This window comes from Suricata suricatta, chromosome 16, assembly GCF_006229205.1.
Source record: "Suricata suricatta isolate VVHF042 chromosome 16, meerkat_22Aug2017_6uvM2_HiC, whole genome shotgun sequence".
NCBI lineage: Eukaryota > Metazoa > Chordata > Mammalia > Carnivora > Herpestidae > Suricata > Suricata suricatta.
In genome coordinates this window covers 27,472,504-27,486,311 of record NC_043715.1, presented here as the reverse complement: position 1 = coordinate 27,486,311, position 13,808 = coordinate 27,472,504, and the positions used below count along the sequence as shown (strand labels likewise).

Below are 13,808 nucleotides of genomic sequence, written 5' to 3'. Positions count from 1 at the left end.
CAGCCACTGTTCCCTCCCTGACACTAGCAAGAACAGCCACTATTCAATTCCAGAACTGTACCACTTACACAGTCATTTCACGGCTCATCTCCTTTCGACCTTCTGCTCGAGCCCGGTAGCTCCGGCGGAAAGGCAGACTATCACATGGCACTTCGAAGCCCTTTCCAGCCTGAGTCTGTCGTGGGGATCTGCCTTCAAGCCTGTCGTGCCCGGCCACGACTGTCATCACGGTCCGTCACTTGCACATCCTGTATCCCGCTGTATTTTTACTATTGCCGTCTGTTCGAAGAACCCTGGCCAGCCCTGTAGTCAGGCCGCACATGGTCTCTTGTGTAGGTAACTCCTCTCCTTGGCAGAATCCATTGCTCACCTTTCGGGCGCCCACCATGCTTGATAATACAGCACCACACCTTTCCTCAGTAGCCTACCTTCCCTGAATTTCTCTTTCCTTATTGCAAGTATTTTGTCTTTCCGAGGAATTCTGTGATACCTAAACCCCAAAGAATGCTATATGCAAATGTAAGAGTTGAATACTAATAGTAGAAATGTGAACATAGACATCAGGTTATAATTACAACTGGTTTGCGATGGGTGTCCTCGGTCCTTGAGGTCAGCGGTTCCGATGATTTCACCTCTGTATCCTAAACACTGAGTCCAAGTCCTGATACCTAACAAATGACACTGAGTCATTAGGAAGGAGACAGAGAGATGGTCTTACCATCAATTTGCAGATTTGAAATTGATTTCCAAAATGCTAAGGGATGTGATGATTTAGTTATTATGTCCTGGCCACCTTGCCCTGAGTTCACCGGTAGACCTTCCAGAGACCTCTGACGGGCAGGGGCCCTCCCTCGCTAGCCCGTATCAAAGATAGGATCTCTTTGGGGTACCTGGGTGGCTCAGTCGGTTGAGCGTCCAGCTTCGGCTTAGATGAAGATCTCGCTGTTCATGGGTTCAAGCCCCAAGTCAGGCTCTGTGCTGACAGGTAGCTCAGAGCCTGGAGCCTGCTTCAGATTCTCCCTCTCTGTGTCTCCTCTCTCTCTGACCCTCGCTGCTCATGCTGTCTCTCTGTTTTTCTCAAAAATAAGTAAAAAAAAAATTAGAAGTAAAGAAAATAACAAAAAAAAAACCAAAGATAGGGTCTCTCAAAGTATTGTGTGGACTGCTTGTCATAGACTGATTTCAGAGACTTACTGAAAAAAGTCAAATCAAATCTCACAAATGCAAAAAAGAAAAAGGCCAGACACAAAAATCAGAAATGAGAGGATAGTCTATTTTTACTAGGGAAATGCAAACCAAAGCCATAATGAGATATTAGCACCTCCTGCTCATTAGGATGGCCGCTGGCAGGATGGCGGGAAGGAAGGGAGGGCCGGAAGGAGGGAGGCTAGGGTGTGGCGAGATGGGAACCCTCACGAGCGGCTGGGGGAAATGTAAACTAGAGCTGCCAGGGAAAACAGGATGGAAGCTCTTCAAAAACTCAGGAACCAAATCACCATATTATCTGACAGTCTTGCCTCTGGGTATATATTCCAAAGAAATGAAAGCAGGACCTGGAAGAAATACGTGTCCACCCAGATTTATAGCATTATTCACAAAAGCAACCAAAAGGTTGCTTCCCAGGCAGATGAGTGGCTAAACAAAATGTTTTCTCCACATGCAGTGGAATATTACTTAGCCGTAAAAAGGAAATGCATTCTGACACATGCCACAACGTGGATGGACCTTGACCCGAGTGAACTAAGCTAGTCACCCAAGGACAAATCCCATGTGATTCCACTTACACGAGGTACCCTAGAACAGTCAAGTCCATGGAGACAAAAAGTAAGCACGGTGGTTGTCAGGGCCTGGCGGGAGGAAGGACTGGGGAGTTGGTGTTTAATGGGGACAGAGCTTCAGTTTGGGAAGATGAAAAAGTTTCTGGAGACGGATGGTGGTGATGGTCGCACAAGAATATGAATGTAGCGAATGGCACGGAACTGAGCTCTTAAAAATAGTTAGGGTGGTAAATTCTATGTTCTATGTATTCCACCGCAGTTTGTGGAAACTTTAATTCAAATTTTAAAAACAAGGCACAGAGGAGTATATACTGTATGATTCCATTTATTTAAGGTACAGCAATCAATCAACGGTGTTCACCATCAGAATAGTGGTTACCCTTGGGAGGGACGAGGTTCTGGGGTGTGGTAATATTCGATCTCTTGATCTGGCTGTGAAGACGTGGGTGTGTACAGTGCATGAAATTCTCTGAGCCCTGCATATGCCTGTTACATGTCAGAAAAGATTCCAGAAGAATAGATCATTAGCCCGACAGCAGCTACGAAGACAGAATCTCTAAGGATGGGACCTGGGGACCCTACATCTTAACCCTTCCCCACTCCGGGTTTCTCTTAAGAACATTGAACTTGGGGAATCTTTGCTAAAGGAAAAGGATTAGGGAACCATCCTCCCGATGATCAAGAATGCCGTTCTGCTCTAGCAACAAATCTTCCCTAGGAAAGACATTTCTTGATATCTTTGAGTCATTTAGCTTCTGTTAGGAAAACGAGTGTCATCTTTCAGACGTGGAAAAATCAGTGATGTATAGAAGCATGTATTTTAATATGTTACATTTTAAAATAGTATTTTTGGTAATTCGTCATGCACACAATAGCTTGCAAATATTTTATCGAGGCCCTGTAAAAACTGGCAGGTGCTAGGACCTAATGGAAGTCAGGCATTCAGCAGGAGGGGCGTGGTGCCCTGTTAGCAGGTAAGAAAAGCCGGCTCTTCCACCTGTAAGCTAATGAGACTCCATTTCAGCTCTCTCCACACCGTCTCCAAGATATCAGCAGCTTTTACACTCACTTATTAAACTAAAAGCATGTTTCTGGCAAAGGCTTTATTGGAAGGGGCCGATCGAGGTCTTGGGGAAGCTCTTGGAGGCCTTCTTGGAGGAGGCGGTCAGCGAAGAGGAGGAGGAGGAGGAAGAAATATTGGTGGGATAGTTGGAGGAATCGTGAATTTCATCAGCGAGGCTGCCGCGGCTCAGTACACCCCAGAGCCCCCTCCCACTCCTCAGCATTTCACCAATGTGGAGGCCAACGAAAGTGAGGAGGTCCGTCGCTTTCGGCAGCAGTTTGCACAGCTGGCTGGGCCGGACATGGAGGTGGGTGCCACCGACCTCATGAATATTCTCAACAAGGTCCTTTCTAAGCACAAGGATCTGAAGACCGACGGCTTTAGTCTTGACACCTGCCGGAGCATCGTGTCTGTGATGGACAGCGACACGACCGGCAAGCTGGGCTTCGAGGAATTCAAGTACCTCTGGAACAACATCCGGAAATGGCAGTGCGTGTACAAGCAGTTCGACCGGGACCGTTCTGGGTCCCTGGGAAGCTCTCAGCTGCGAGGGGCTCTCCAGGCAGCGGGGCTCCAGCTAAATGAGCAGCTTTACCAACTGATCATCCACCGGTACGCCGATGAGGACGGGCGCATGGATTTCAACAATTTCATCAGCTGCCTGGTCCGCCTGGATGCCATGTTCCGGGCCTTCAAGTCCCTGGATGGTGATGCGGACGGCCTGGTTCAAGTGTCCATCCAAGAGTGGCTAGAGCTGACCATGTACTCCTGAGGTGGGCGTCGAGAAGCCGGCGCCCTCCTGGAGCACAGGCGCTGCCAGAAGCCTAGCCGTGCCGTCTGCACGGTGGCCGATGTCCGGCCCAACAGCGGTCATTTCCTGCGAGCTCCTACCCCACCCTGCATGCTTTGAACCGGGGCTGCCCTTTGTCGCTTCATTAAAACAGATGCTTTTTTTAATGAAAGATGTTCTGAGTGGTTTGTACGTCAGCTTTGTGAGGCACTGGATACATACGGACATATATTGGTGTGCCGTGGGGCGGTGCGGGGCAGAGCCCCCGTGGAGCGGATTTTAATAAGGTTGTCGCTTATTTGGTGAATGAGTTCCAAGGAGCAGGAAATTTGCTATTGTTGAGAATGAAAATTTGAAAAACCCCTGGCATAAATCAAGAAAGCCTTCCAGAGATCTATGTCCTCCTTAAAAAAGGTGAGGAGGAGGGAAGTTCAAAATCTGTTTTTCTCTAATTTCACATCTGCTCTTTCCATTATGTTAAAATAAAAAAAAAAAGATGTTTTCCTGGAAACCTATTTAACTGTATAGAACAGGTTCAGAAATGAGAAAGAAGCAGTGTCACATAAGGGAAGTATATATATGTTTTTAATGGGGGAGCAGCTCTCTAAAATTCCAGAATTCTTTGATTCCTGGTTCTCTTGTAAAATAAGCATGTGGCAACTTTGTTTGGTGTGGACATATTTGTAAAGAGGCTTAGGGCGTTGGAGAACGAGGGGCAGACCCGTAATCCAAACTGTCAGGCTTAATCATTCGTACATGCACTTAGTACAAAACCAGGCATGCCCTGCTCCGGTTGGCTGGCTCCTGTCATGTCTTGCCCTGCCTCAGAGCTAGGAGTCTTTGTTTTGTTCCTCTCGGAAAACTGCAGACAGAAGAAAAGTAAGCAAAGGAAAAACAAAGAAGAGCTTACGTAAACTGTAACCAGTTATTTGGCATATAAAGCAACATAGAGATATGTAAAGATTTATAAACATTGTTGACTATTATTATTATAGTGGTTCTCAGCCCTGACTGCAGTTCAGAATCACAGGGAGAGCTCTTCACGGTTGCTGATTTGACTCCGACTCCAAATGAGTTAAAGAAGAATCTATCTCTAGAGGTAGGGCCCAGAGATGAGGGTTATTTTTTTTTAATGTTTATTTATTTTTGAGAGAGAAAGAGACAGAACACAAGCAGGGAAGGGGCAGAAAAAGAGAAAGAGACAGCCTCCAGGCTCTGAGCTGTCAGCACAGAGCCTGACACGGGCTCGAACTCATGGACCGCAAGATCATGACCTGAGCTGAAGTCGGAGGCCTTACCGACTGAGCCACCCAGACGCCCTGGAGAGATGAGTATTTTTAAAGCTCCCCAGGTGATTCTGGTGAACAGCCATGGATGCCAGCCAGGACAGATGTGCCTTTCTCGCTTGTGGCCCTTGGTTTAGCTCTTTCATTTTGATCCAAACTGAATCCAATAGATTCAGCTACAGGGGCTGCATAGACAAGTACTGAGGCCCTTCGCCTGCTATTTAATTGGTCTCCACCTCTCCTGATCCTCCGGCTTTTAATGCACTCCCCCTCTCTCCACGGCTACCTTGGAGGGTCCCCCTGTGTTTGAAGATAAATTCTCCCTTCCTCTATCGACTCATTTAGAGGAAAGCATAAATATGCACCTGGTGTAACTCTCCTGTTAGCACCCACGGCTGCCGGTGAGAAATCCCCAGCGAAATTACGAGAGGTGGGCATTTGGCCTCTGTGCTCACCATCATCACCCTCGTGTCATATTTACGTGCCACCATGTGCATATAATCCTGCACTGAACCAAGCACAGAGGCCATCACATCTACCTCCCGCGAGGGACCTGTAACTTGAGCCTGCTGTTACAGGCTGCATAGACCAAGTACGGTCATATCAGAATGAAGCCACAGCCAGCAACCACACATTAATACCAGGATCCCTATTTTAGAATCAGCCCATTCAGATGTCAGGCATGAGTGCTGGAATATAGCCAAGAAAGGGGAAAGCTGCCAAGTTGCCTTTAAGGTCTCAGAATATTACGCTTATTATTTAACCTTTCTACATGATGGTTGTAGGAAGGACAACATACTCACACTTCTCCCCTTCACTTAATTCTAAATATAGTTTGGAAGTGAAGACAGTTACCTTGCGAGGGAGGTGGTATTAAGTATTTTTCTTGCTCTCATGGGTCAAGGGATTATCTGCCCTTCCGATTCTCTTCCTGGCAGCACAGGGCAAAACATCCTGAAGTTACCTGCATTTCTCTTCTGTATGCACAGAGAACCCCAGTCAACAGAGTTGATGTTAGAAAATCCAATTTAAACTCTGGATTTTTTTTTTAAATACTCCCAACTTTGGCATTGTGCAGAAGCAATTGCCTGAGAAGTGATTTAATTTCTTAGTTTTTATCCAACAGTTGATGTTTTAATTTTTTTTCAATGTTTATTTATTTTTGAGAGAGAGAAAAAGAGCACAAGCAGGGAAGGGGAAGAGAGAGAGGGAGGCACAGAATCTGAAGCAAGCTCCAGGCTCTGAGCTGTGTGCACAGAGCCTGACATGGGTCTTGAATTCACAGACCACAAGATCATGACCCGAGCTGAAATCGGATACTTAACTGACTGAGCCACCCAGGTGCCCCTAAAGGCACATTTTTAATGTAAGAGGGAGCATTTACATGATAAACATTTTAAAATTTACCATTTCTATGTGGAAGACTACTTATAGCCCAAGACAAATGTCTTTGATTCATATCACTCCATCCCATTATTTTTCAATTTCTAACATTAAGCAATACAATCAAAGTTGTTAGTTGAAAATAATACTCAGTGAGGCGTGTGCGTGGCTCAGTGGGCTAAGCGTCCGATTCTTGATTTCAGCTCAGGCCATGGTCTCACGGTTTGTGGGATAGAGCCCCACGTCATCAGCATTGACAGCACAGCCTGCTTGGGATTCTCTCTCTTCCTCTTTCTGCCACTCCCCTGCTCGCTCTCAGTCTCTCAAAATAAATAAATCAATAAATGTTTTCTAAAAAGAAGAATACTCAGTGATTTTTAAAAAGCATGTGAAACTATACCATCTACACTTTTTAATTTCAAAATCTCCCATCTGATTTTGAAAAACATCTTTATCTTGATATAATCCATCAGATTCTGAAACCTGTAACAGCAGGAAAAAGAACTACAGGCTCTGAACCTAAGAAAAGCAAACCTCTGAGAATATTCAAAATGTATACATCATCTTAAAGGGCATGTTTTAAATATCTTTTGAGTAATAGTGCATGTGTTTTTAAAGCCTGACAGGTTTTTTTTTTAAGTCAGAAGTTTCATCAGTAATATTGTGCAACTAACTCATAGTGCGGCTTTAAAAAATATTCACGAATGCACCTGCAGGGCCCTGATATTTAACAAGTTTATTGATCTTGAGGTGCTTTTAGAATTACTTCTTAAAAGTGTCTGTGTTTAATGCTAAGTGGATTAAAGCAATTTAATTCCTGGAAAATTGGTAATACAATTACGGAGGTGGGTAGAAATGCACTGTTAATAAGAATATTTGAGTAAACAGAATGCCTCTTCCCAGACTCCTCTGTAAAACTGAGAATTTGCTGTATTTTAATAACAGAGCTCCTTTGGATTTGTAGAGTATCTTCAAGGACTCAAAGCCTTTCTCTGTTGGTGGTGCTAGTAAGTTCTGTTTTTATGCAAGCACTCCTGAATTATTTTGATGGCGTTGATGGTCTCTCATCAGGGACAATATCAGTGAAACACACCAAAGGGAATATATCCTACCCTTGGGAGTTTACCATCTCAAAACGTGTTCAGAACCATATCCTTAAATGTTGCTGGACCTCAAGGATTGTAAAACATATCTACTTCTGTAGAAATAAAAATGTTGAATAAATTCAACTATGGAAAGCTTTTGGGAACGGATATCTGAGAATCAGACACAGGAAAATCATCATTTGTCCCCTCTGCAGTTTTAAATGGGTTTGAACATGTGGTCTGAAACTTCCCACTGGTCCTAGAAGCCAAGGTAGGGTGACTTCCATTGATCCTAGAAGCCAGTGTAGACTGACTGTGGGGCCGGCAGGATGCTGGGGTCCTGTGAGGTCTTAGTGACCACCAGCCCTTGCCTCCATGCTCCTCTGACCCCGCTGACCACCAGGGAAGGGTCGGGGCTCACCGCCTGGAGCTTTAGCCAGGCTTGCAGTGATCCGGTCCAAGTCTGCGGTTCCTACACAGGGCTCTCCTGGCCTCCAGACCAGAACAGATTATAGAGGGATTAGGGTCTCCTTCCACAAAGGTGGTCTCCTCCTTTGAAATGTGGCCCTGAAATATTTTCAAGTCTAGATTTTTTTTTTAAGTGTACAATTTTTCCAGAGACGTTCAATAGGTTTTTGAAGACAAGAACCACAGATTTCAGGGTTAATTTTTATCATGAAACTGATTGGAAATTTAAAAATTAAAGAAATGTACTTGGCTGTATACTTTTTTTATTAGTTGTTTTTGAATATATTTTATTCAACTACTTGCTTTAATTTGAATGATTCGGAATCCAATTACCTTAATTTTAACTGTAGTTAATGATAATAGCAAGTTTTGTGACATCAAGTAAAGCAGGATAGAGCCCCACGTCCTGTTCTGCATTGACAGTGTGGAGCCTGCTTGGGATCCTCTCTCTGCCCCTCCCCTGCTCACTCTTGGTCAAAATAAATAAATATTTTTTTTTTTTATAAAGAGAAAAGCATACTCAGTGATTTTTTAAGAGCATGTGAGGGACACCTGGGTGGCTCAGTTGGTTGAGTGTCCGGCTTTGGCTCAGGTCATGATCTCACAGTTCGTGGGTTCGAGCCCCGCTTTGGGCTCTGTGCTGACAGCTCAGAGCCTGGAGCCTGCTTCAGATTCTGTATCTCCCTCTCTCTGACCCTCCCCTGCTCATACTGTCTCTGTCTCTCAAAAATAAATAAAAAACATTTAAAAAAAATTTAAAAGCATGTGAAATTGTACCATCTACATTTTAAAATTTCAAAATCTCCCATTTGTTAATAAGTAAAAATGAATTCATCTTTCTTTATTAGTAAAAGTGAATTCGTTGAATGGGTAATTTCCAAGATTCCTTCCAGTTCTAAGTCTTATTATTTTAAATTTGGAACCTTAACAATGTATTGTCTTATTAATCTGATAAAAAAACATCTAAGAATAATTTTCATGCTTCCTTCCCCTTCTCACATTACTAAGATGAAAATTTAGCATAGTATTTCTCATGTGATTGATTATCAAGGGTGTCAGTCAAAACCATTCATAGATAAGAGGTCCAGAATATTACCTTGCTTTGTGAATAGTGGTCATGTGAAGAGTCCTTTATATTTCACTTTCTCCATCCGAAAAAATGAGTTCTAATGCTTGACCTGTGTTTTGCATAGGATTCAGTGGTAAAGATAAAAACCAGATGCCTCACAATAAAGAGACAACATAAATTTAAAAGCATAGTCCCTGTCATACAATCTATGATATCTTCAGTGTCCATAGACCATTCCTCTCTCTGTTCTTCAGAACTTTTACCCAAGGCCCCTATGTTGCTTCATCGAGAAAACCAATTGCAGAACAAGTGTACCCATATTGAACAATACGTCTTGGTTCAGTAAGTTGCTGGGCCTCCCAGGCTGATGAACAGCAGCCCCCCCTGATGGTGCGTAGGGAAGTAAAATGGTGCTAGCGCAATAAGAAAATGACGTCACTCAAAACTCTACCATCTCTGAAATTTCTGGGGTGAGGAAAATGTTGTAGATATTGATTGTGGCGGTGGTGGTTACCCTAGTGTAATACCTTTGTCAAAGCGCATTAACTGCACACCTAAAATGGGTGCTTTACAACAAATGTAAATGATATATTTTTTTAAGTCAACACTTTTCAAACAAATCGATTCAAAAAAAGGAAGAAAACAACCCCTTTATAGATAACCAGACAAAAATGGAAGTCAGAGGACCCGAGTTTTTGTCTCCAAAATAAACCATGTTTCTTAAAGGAAGTCTTGAAATATCTTTTGTTTCTATTTTCTCTGATGGGAAAGGGAAGTTAAATTGCTTCTCCTTTTAGTCCTGCCCTGCAGTAAGATAAAGTAGCGTGGTAAAAGTGACTCTTGATCTTTTGAGTCTTGCTTGCTTTGAAAAGCAGGCAACAGCTGCAATTTTCTTCCCTACAAAAATGCACACACAGGGGTGACTGGGGGGCTCAGTCAGTTGAGGGTCTGACTTCGGCTCAGATCATGATCTCGTGGTTTGTGAGTTCAAGTCCCGTATCAGGCTTTGTGCTGACAGCTCAGAGTCTAGAGCCTCTTTCAGAGTCTGTGTCTCCCTTTCTCTCTGCCCCTCCCCTGTTCACTCTCTGTCTCTCTCTCCTTCAAAAATAAACATTAAAAACATGCACACGCAAAAACTGCACACCATTTCAGGGGCTTTGCAGCCTCCCCTTTCACCAAGCTCATTCGTGAAACCCCAGTGAAGACCACTTGCTTCAGTTTTATTTATTTATTTTTAAAGTTTTTATTTTTTTTTTTAGAGAGAGTGCAAGGTGGGGGAGGGAGAGAATCCCAAGCAGTTTCTGCACTGTCAGCACATAGCCTGACATGGGGCTCGATCTTGTGAACCATGGGATCATGACTTGGGCTGAAATCCAGTCAGATGCTTAACCGTCTGAGCCACGCAGGTGCCCCACTTGCCTTAGTTTTCAAAGTGAACTCAAAGTAGGAGGTGAGAGTCAAAGAGAAAAAGGCCATATTGTTTTTAGCACCTACCTCTGTATGCTAAGCAATGGAAATACGGTGCCACACAGAGAAAGCCATCCTTGCCCTAAAGGAATTCCTGATGGTTGAAATGTAGATACTCAGTCACGGCTAGAGATTACACTGTTGGTGACACCAAACATCATTTGTTTATCTGTGAAGCACCATGCTCACTCTGTTGTTATCAGTTCACACTCTGGGAATTTTCATCATTTGAAGACACTTTGCTGCCCAAATGCTTCTAATACCTGGGATTATAATCATAGGGGCCTATTTGCAGTTCTTGGAATTTCCTTCTCCCCATTTCATCCTCAGTGTGCCTGTCTGGGCGAGTAGTTCATGTGTAGGAAACAGTGCCTTCAGCCAACCTGGGTTAGAATGATCAACGCCTTCTTTTATGTTGCCATGAAACCCCTCCTGAGGTATAGAGATACTAATACACTAGCTAGATGCTAGACGCTCTGTGCCTTCTGGAGCCTCACATCAACACAGGGCCATTGAAGTCGCTCGGGTTGGCTCACTTACTCCTGGCTTATTACAGATCAAACCTGCAAGGAAGAAAGAATCTATGCAATTATTGCCTGAGTCTGCCCTTTCCTTTCCCTTCCATTGGCTACACATAGAGGGTTGTGTAGTGATGTTAGTCACCCTTTAGTGACCAGTTGGTGTTGGCCATCATGGTGGGGCCACCACCAAGATTCTAGATGCTGCCTGGAAGGGCCTCACTACATTGCCTCAGTGATCAAATGTTTGTATTGATTATTAAACAGAAATATATTTTTCTTCCTTCTGAATTGGGTGCAGGCGGGCCACTTGCCTGCCATTCCCTCTCAGTAGGAACTTGTTTCCAAGTAGGCTCATTGCGTGATGACGCCAAGCTGTGTCACATACCTGCATGTCACCTTTGTGCTGTGATTACTGGTGGCCCTGCTCATTGACTTTTGCCCTCCTTTCACAGAACCACGATGGCAGCATCGACTTCCGAGAGTATGTGATTGGCCTGGCTGTCCTGTGTCACCCTGCCAACACGGAGGACATCATCCAAGTGGCGTTTAAGGTACTGTCAGCCCCACTGAAAGCATCTTCATCTTCCTCGGGAACAAGTGTTGACTCTAAATGTATTATTTGAAAACCAGTGAATCCATTACCTGAGTTTATAGATCTGCTGGGACATGTACACAGGGATAATGTAATTAAGACAATTGCCACTGAGAATAAAGAAAACACAAGCATCCGGTTAAGCAGAAAAAGGAAGTCTTTGGCAGAAGCTTAATTCATGGCATCAAAATCGAAGAGCAGGTGAATTTCACAAATTCGCTTTAAGAATTATTTCTTCCCAGCCCGTCCGTTTCGGATCCCCAAAGCACGGTGTATAAATAAACACCACCTGCCACTCGTCATCCAAATTCACCATCCGGAAGGTTCTCCATCCTCACAGTTTCTCCCTCTGTGTGTCAGAGCTATTTTAAGTGCTCTTTTCCTGATGGAATTTATTTTGTTGTGGGATGTCAGGTGAGCGTCCTGCTATGTGTCCCAAGTTCCCATCCTGTGTGGTGGCATCACATGTACCTTCCCAGCAATATCTGGGAAGGGGGACGGGGCAGAGGAAGGACACCCGTGGCCCCGTGCGTCCTTGGCAGAGCCTGGGTTTGGACTGTGAGGACCCCGCCTCCCATTTATCACCTACATGCCCAAGAGGAGAGGGAAGAACACATTCCCAAAGTGGTTCTCATTTTTCTGAGATAAAAGGTGCTTCATCTACTTACTTTTTATGTAGGGTGTTCCCTTCCACGGCTTAGAGTGTCGTCTGCTCTCCAGGAAAGCACAGCCTTGTCCCCTGTGTGTCCTGGTACCAAGCTGTGCGTACTGACTCATCCTTCAGCCACGTGGTGGTCTCTCCGCTTCCACCCACTGTGACCACCGAGGACCCGCCCGGTTTTTGTCACCTATTTCCCTCTCTTCCCGATTTTCAGAGAAGAACATCCCACATCGTTTTCTTTCCTCTTTATCATCTAGAAAGACTCTCTTCCTCCAAGAGTCCTTTCTCAAGTTTTGGGGGCCATCAGGGCAAGCCTCAGGAATGTTCACGTGCTCTGTCATTGACGGCAAAGTCCCCAAGCCGACTTTTTAATCTCAGATCGGTTAAAACGAGTTAACTGTTAGGCCTGTAAGGAACCCAAGTGGTTGATGCTTAGCAGATGGTCAGAAGGCAAGGGCCAGAACTTTTCTTCCAAGTTTAAAACGTTTGGCTTTCACAGACTTACTCATCATAAAACCTAAAATTATACACATAGCTAACTGATTCCAAGCCAGATATTTATTTCTGTTTCTGTTTTGGGGACTGCATCCATAATGATAAGTTTGGCTGAGCAAAGGGTCACTTTTGGTTCACTGATGAGAGACCCAATAGAAAATCTGGCCCTCAATCACAGTAATTATTGTTTTTAAAGACGTCGAGAGATTTCTCTCTCTGGCCTCGACCTCGGTTTGGTGCAGAGGCAGGCAAGGAGGACCTGAAACTATAATTAACTCTTCCAGTAAGACAAGGGTCATGCTTTTCTTTGGTTATTTTTCAAGCCTCCTTTTTCAGGTGTGTTCAATGTTTAGAAAAATATTTTGGCACACTTCTATGTTTCATTTAGTAGGATCAGTTTATACGTACGGGATCCTGCCATATCCTTGTACTTGGGAAGCACTTCTCAGCTAACTCCCTGTCCTTGATCTCATTCTACGAACAGTGACCTGCAGAGTATTAGCTAGAGTTCTTCAGCCGTGAGCAATGGGCGTGGACTGTGGCTGCGAAAATCAGCGTATAGCTGGGAGGGGGGCTCGAGTGGACTCCGAGGCAGCGACTCCAGAGCCCCCAGCTGTGGGACTGCTCTGCGGTTAGAATGAGCAATTCCAACTCTGTCCTCCATCGCATTCCAGGGAGGGTCCTTCTGGTCTTGCTGGAAGGAGCGTGTGCTTGCTGGGAAGACAGGGTGTCGTGGCTAGAGTCCCACCGAATTCCATGCAATGGGGAGATACCGCGCCCCCAGAGGAAACGGAGCGGGGCGTTGAGCTCTCTACCAGAGCCCAGAGCGGGGGGTTTACTCTGCAGCAGGGAGACTGTTGGGAGTGATGAGTAATTGAGGGAAATTCAACATTTCAGTGAGGGGCGCAATCTGGAGTGGTCATGACAAAGGCCAGATGGAGAGGAAGTAAAAGCCCCTAAGATGGACACGTGAAGGGAATTTCTGCAGAAGGGAGAGCCACCAAAGCACCACATGTGACAGATGAATTGCCAAGGAGTGTTTAGGAATGGAAGGCCTCCTGAGGAAGCTCAGCCCTTGTGAGGAGCCGGGTGTGACAGGATCCTCAGCAGTTTCCGTGAGCCCTGGGCTACCATCTGCGAAGACAAATGC

At 44.8% G+C, this 13,808-nt stretch overlaps 2 protein-coding genes across 4 annotated transcripts in view; both read left to right on the top strand.

Annotated features, from left to right (window-relative positions):
* LPCAT2 (lysophosphatidylcholine acyltransferase 2) overlaps positions 1-13,808 on the top strand; it is a 68,628-nt gene that overhangs the window by 47,381 nt on the left and 7,439 nt on the right. For all 3 annotated transcript variants that reach the window (XM_029925051.1, XM_029925050.1, XM_029925052.1), the window contains one exon: positions 11,363-11,461. In XM_029925051.1, coding sequence (XP_029780911.1) covers positions 11,363-11,461 — 99 coding nt within the window. The remainder of the gene's footprint in view (positions 1-11,362; positions 11,462-13,808) is intronic.
* Positions 1,129-3,798, top strand: CAPNS2 (calpain small subunit 2). Its single transcript, XM_029925053.1, has one exon. It carries the CDS (start codon positions 2,864-2,866, stop codon positions 3,611-3,613), a length of 750 nt encoding a protein of 249 aa, XP_029780913.1. The 5' UTR covers positions 1,129-2,863; the 3' UTR covers positions 3,614-3,798.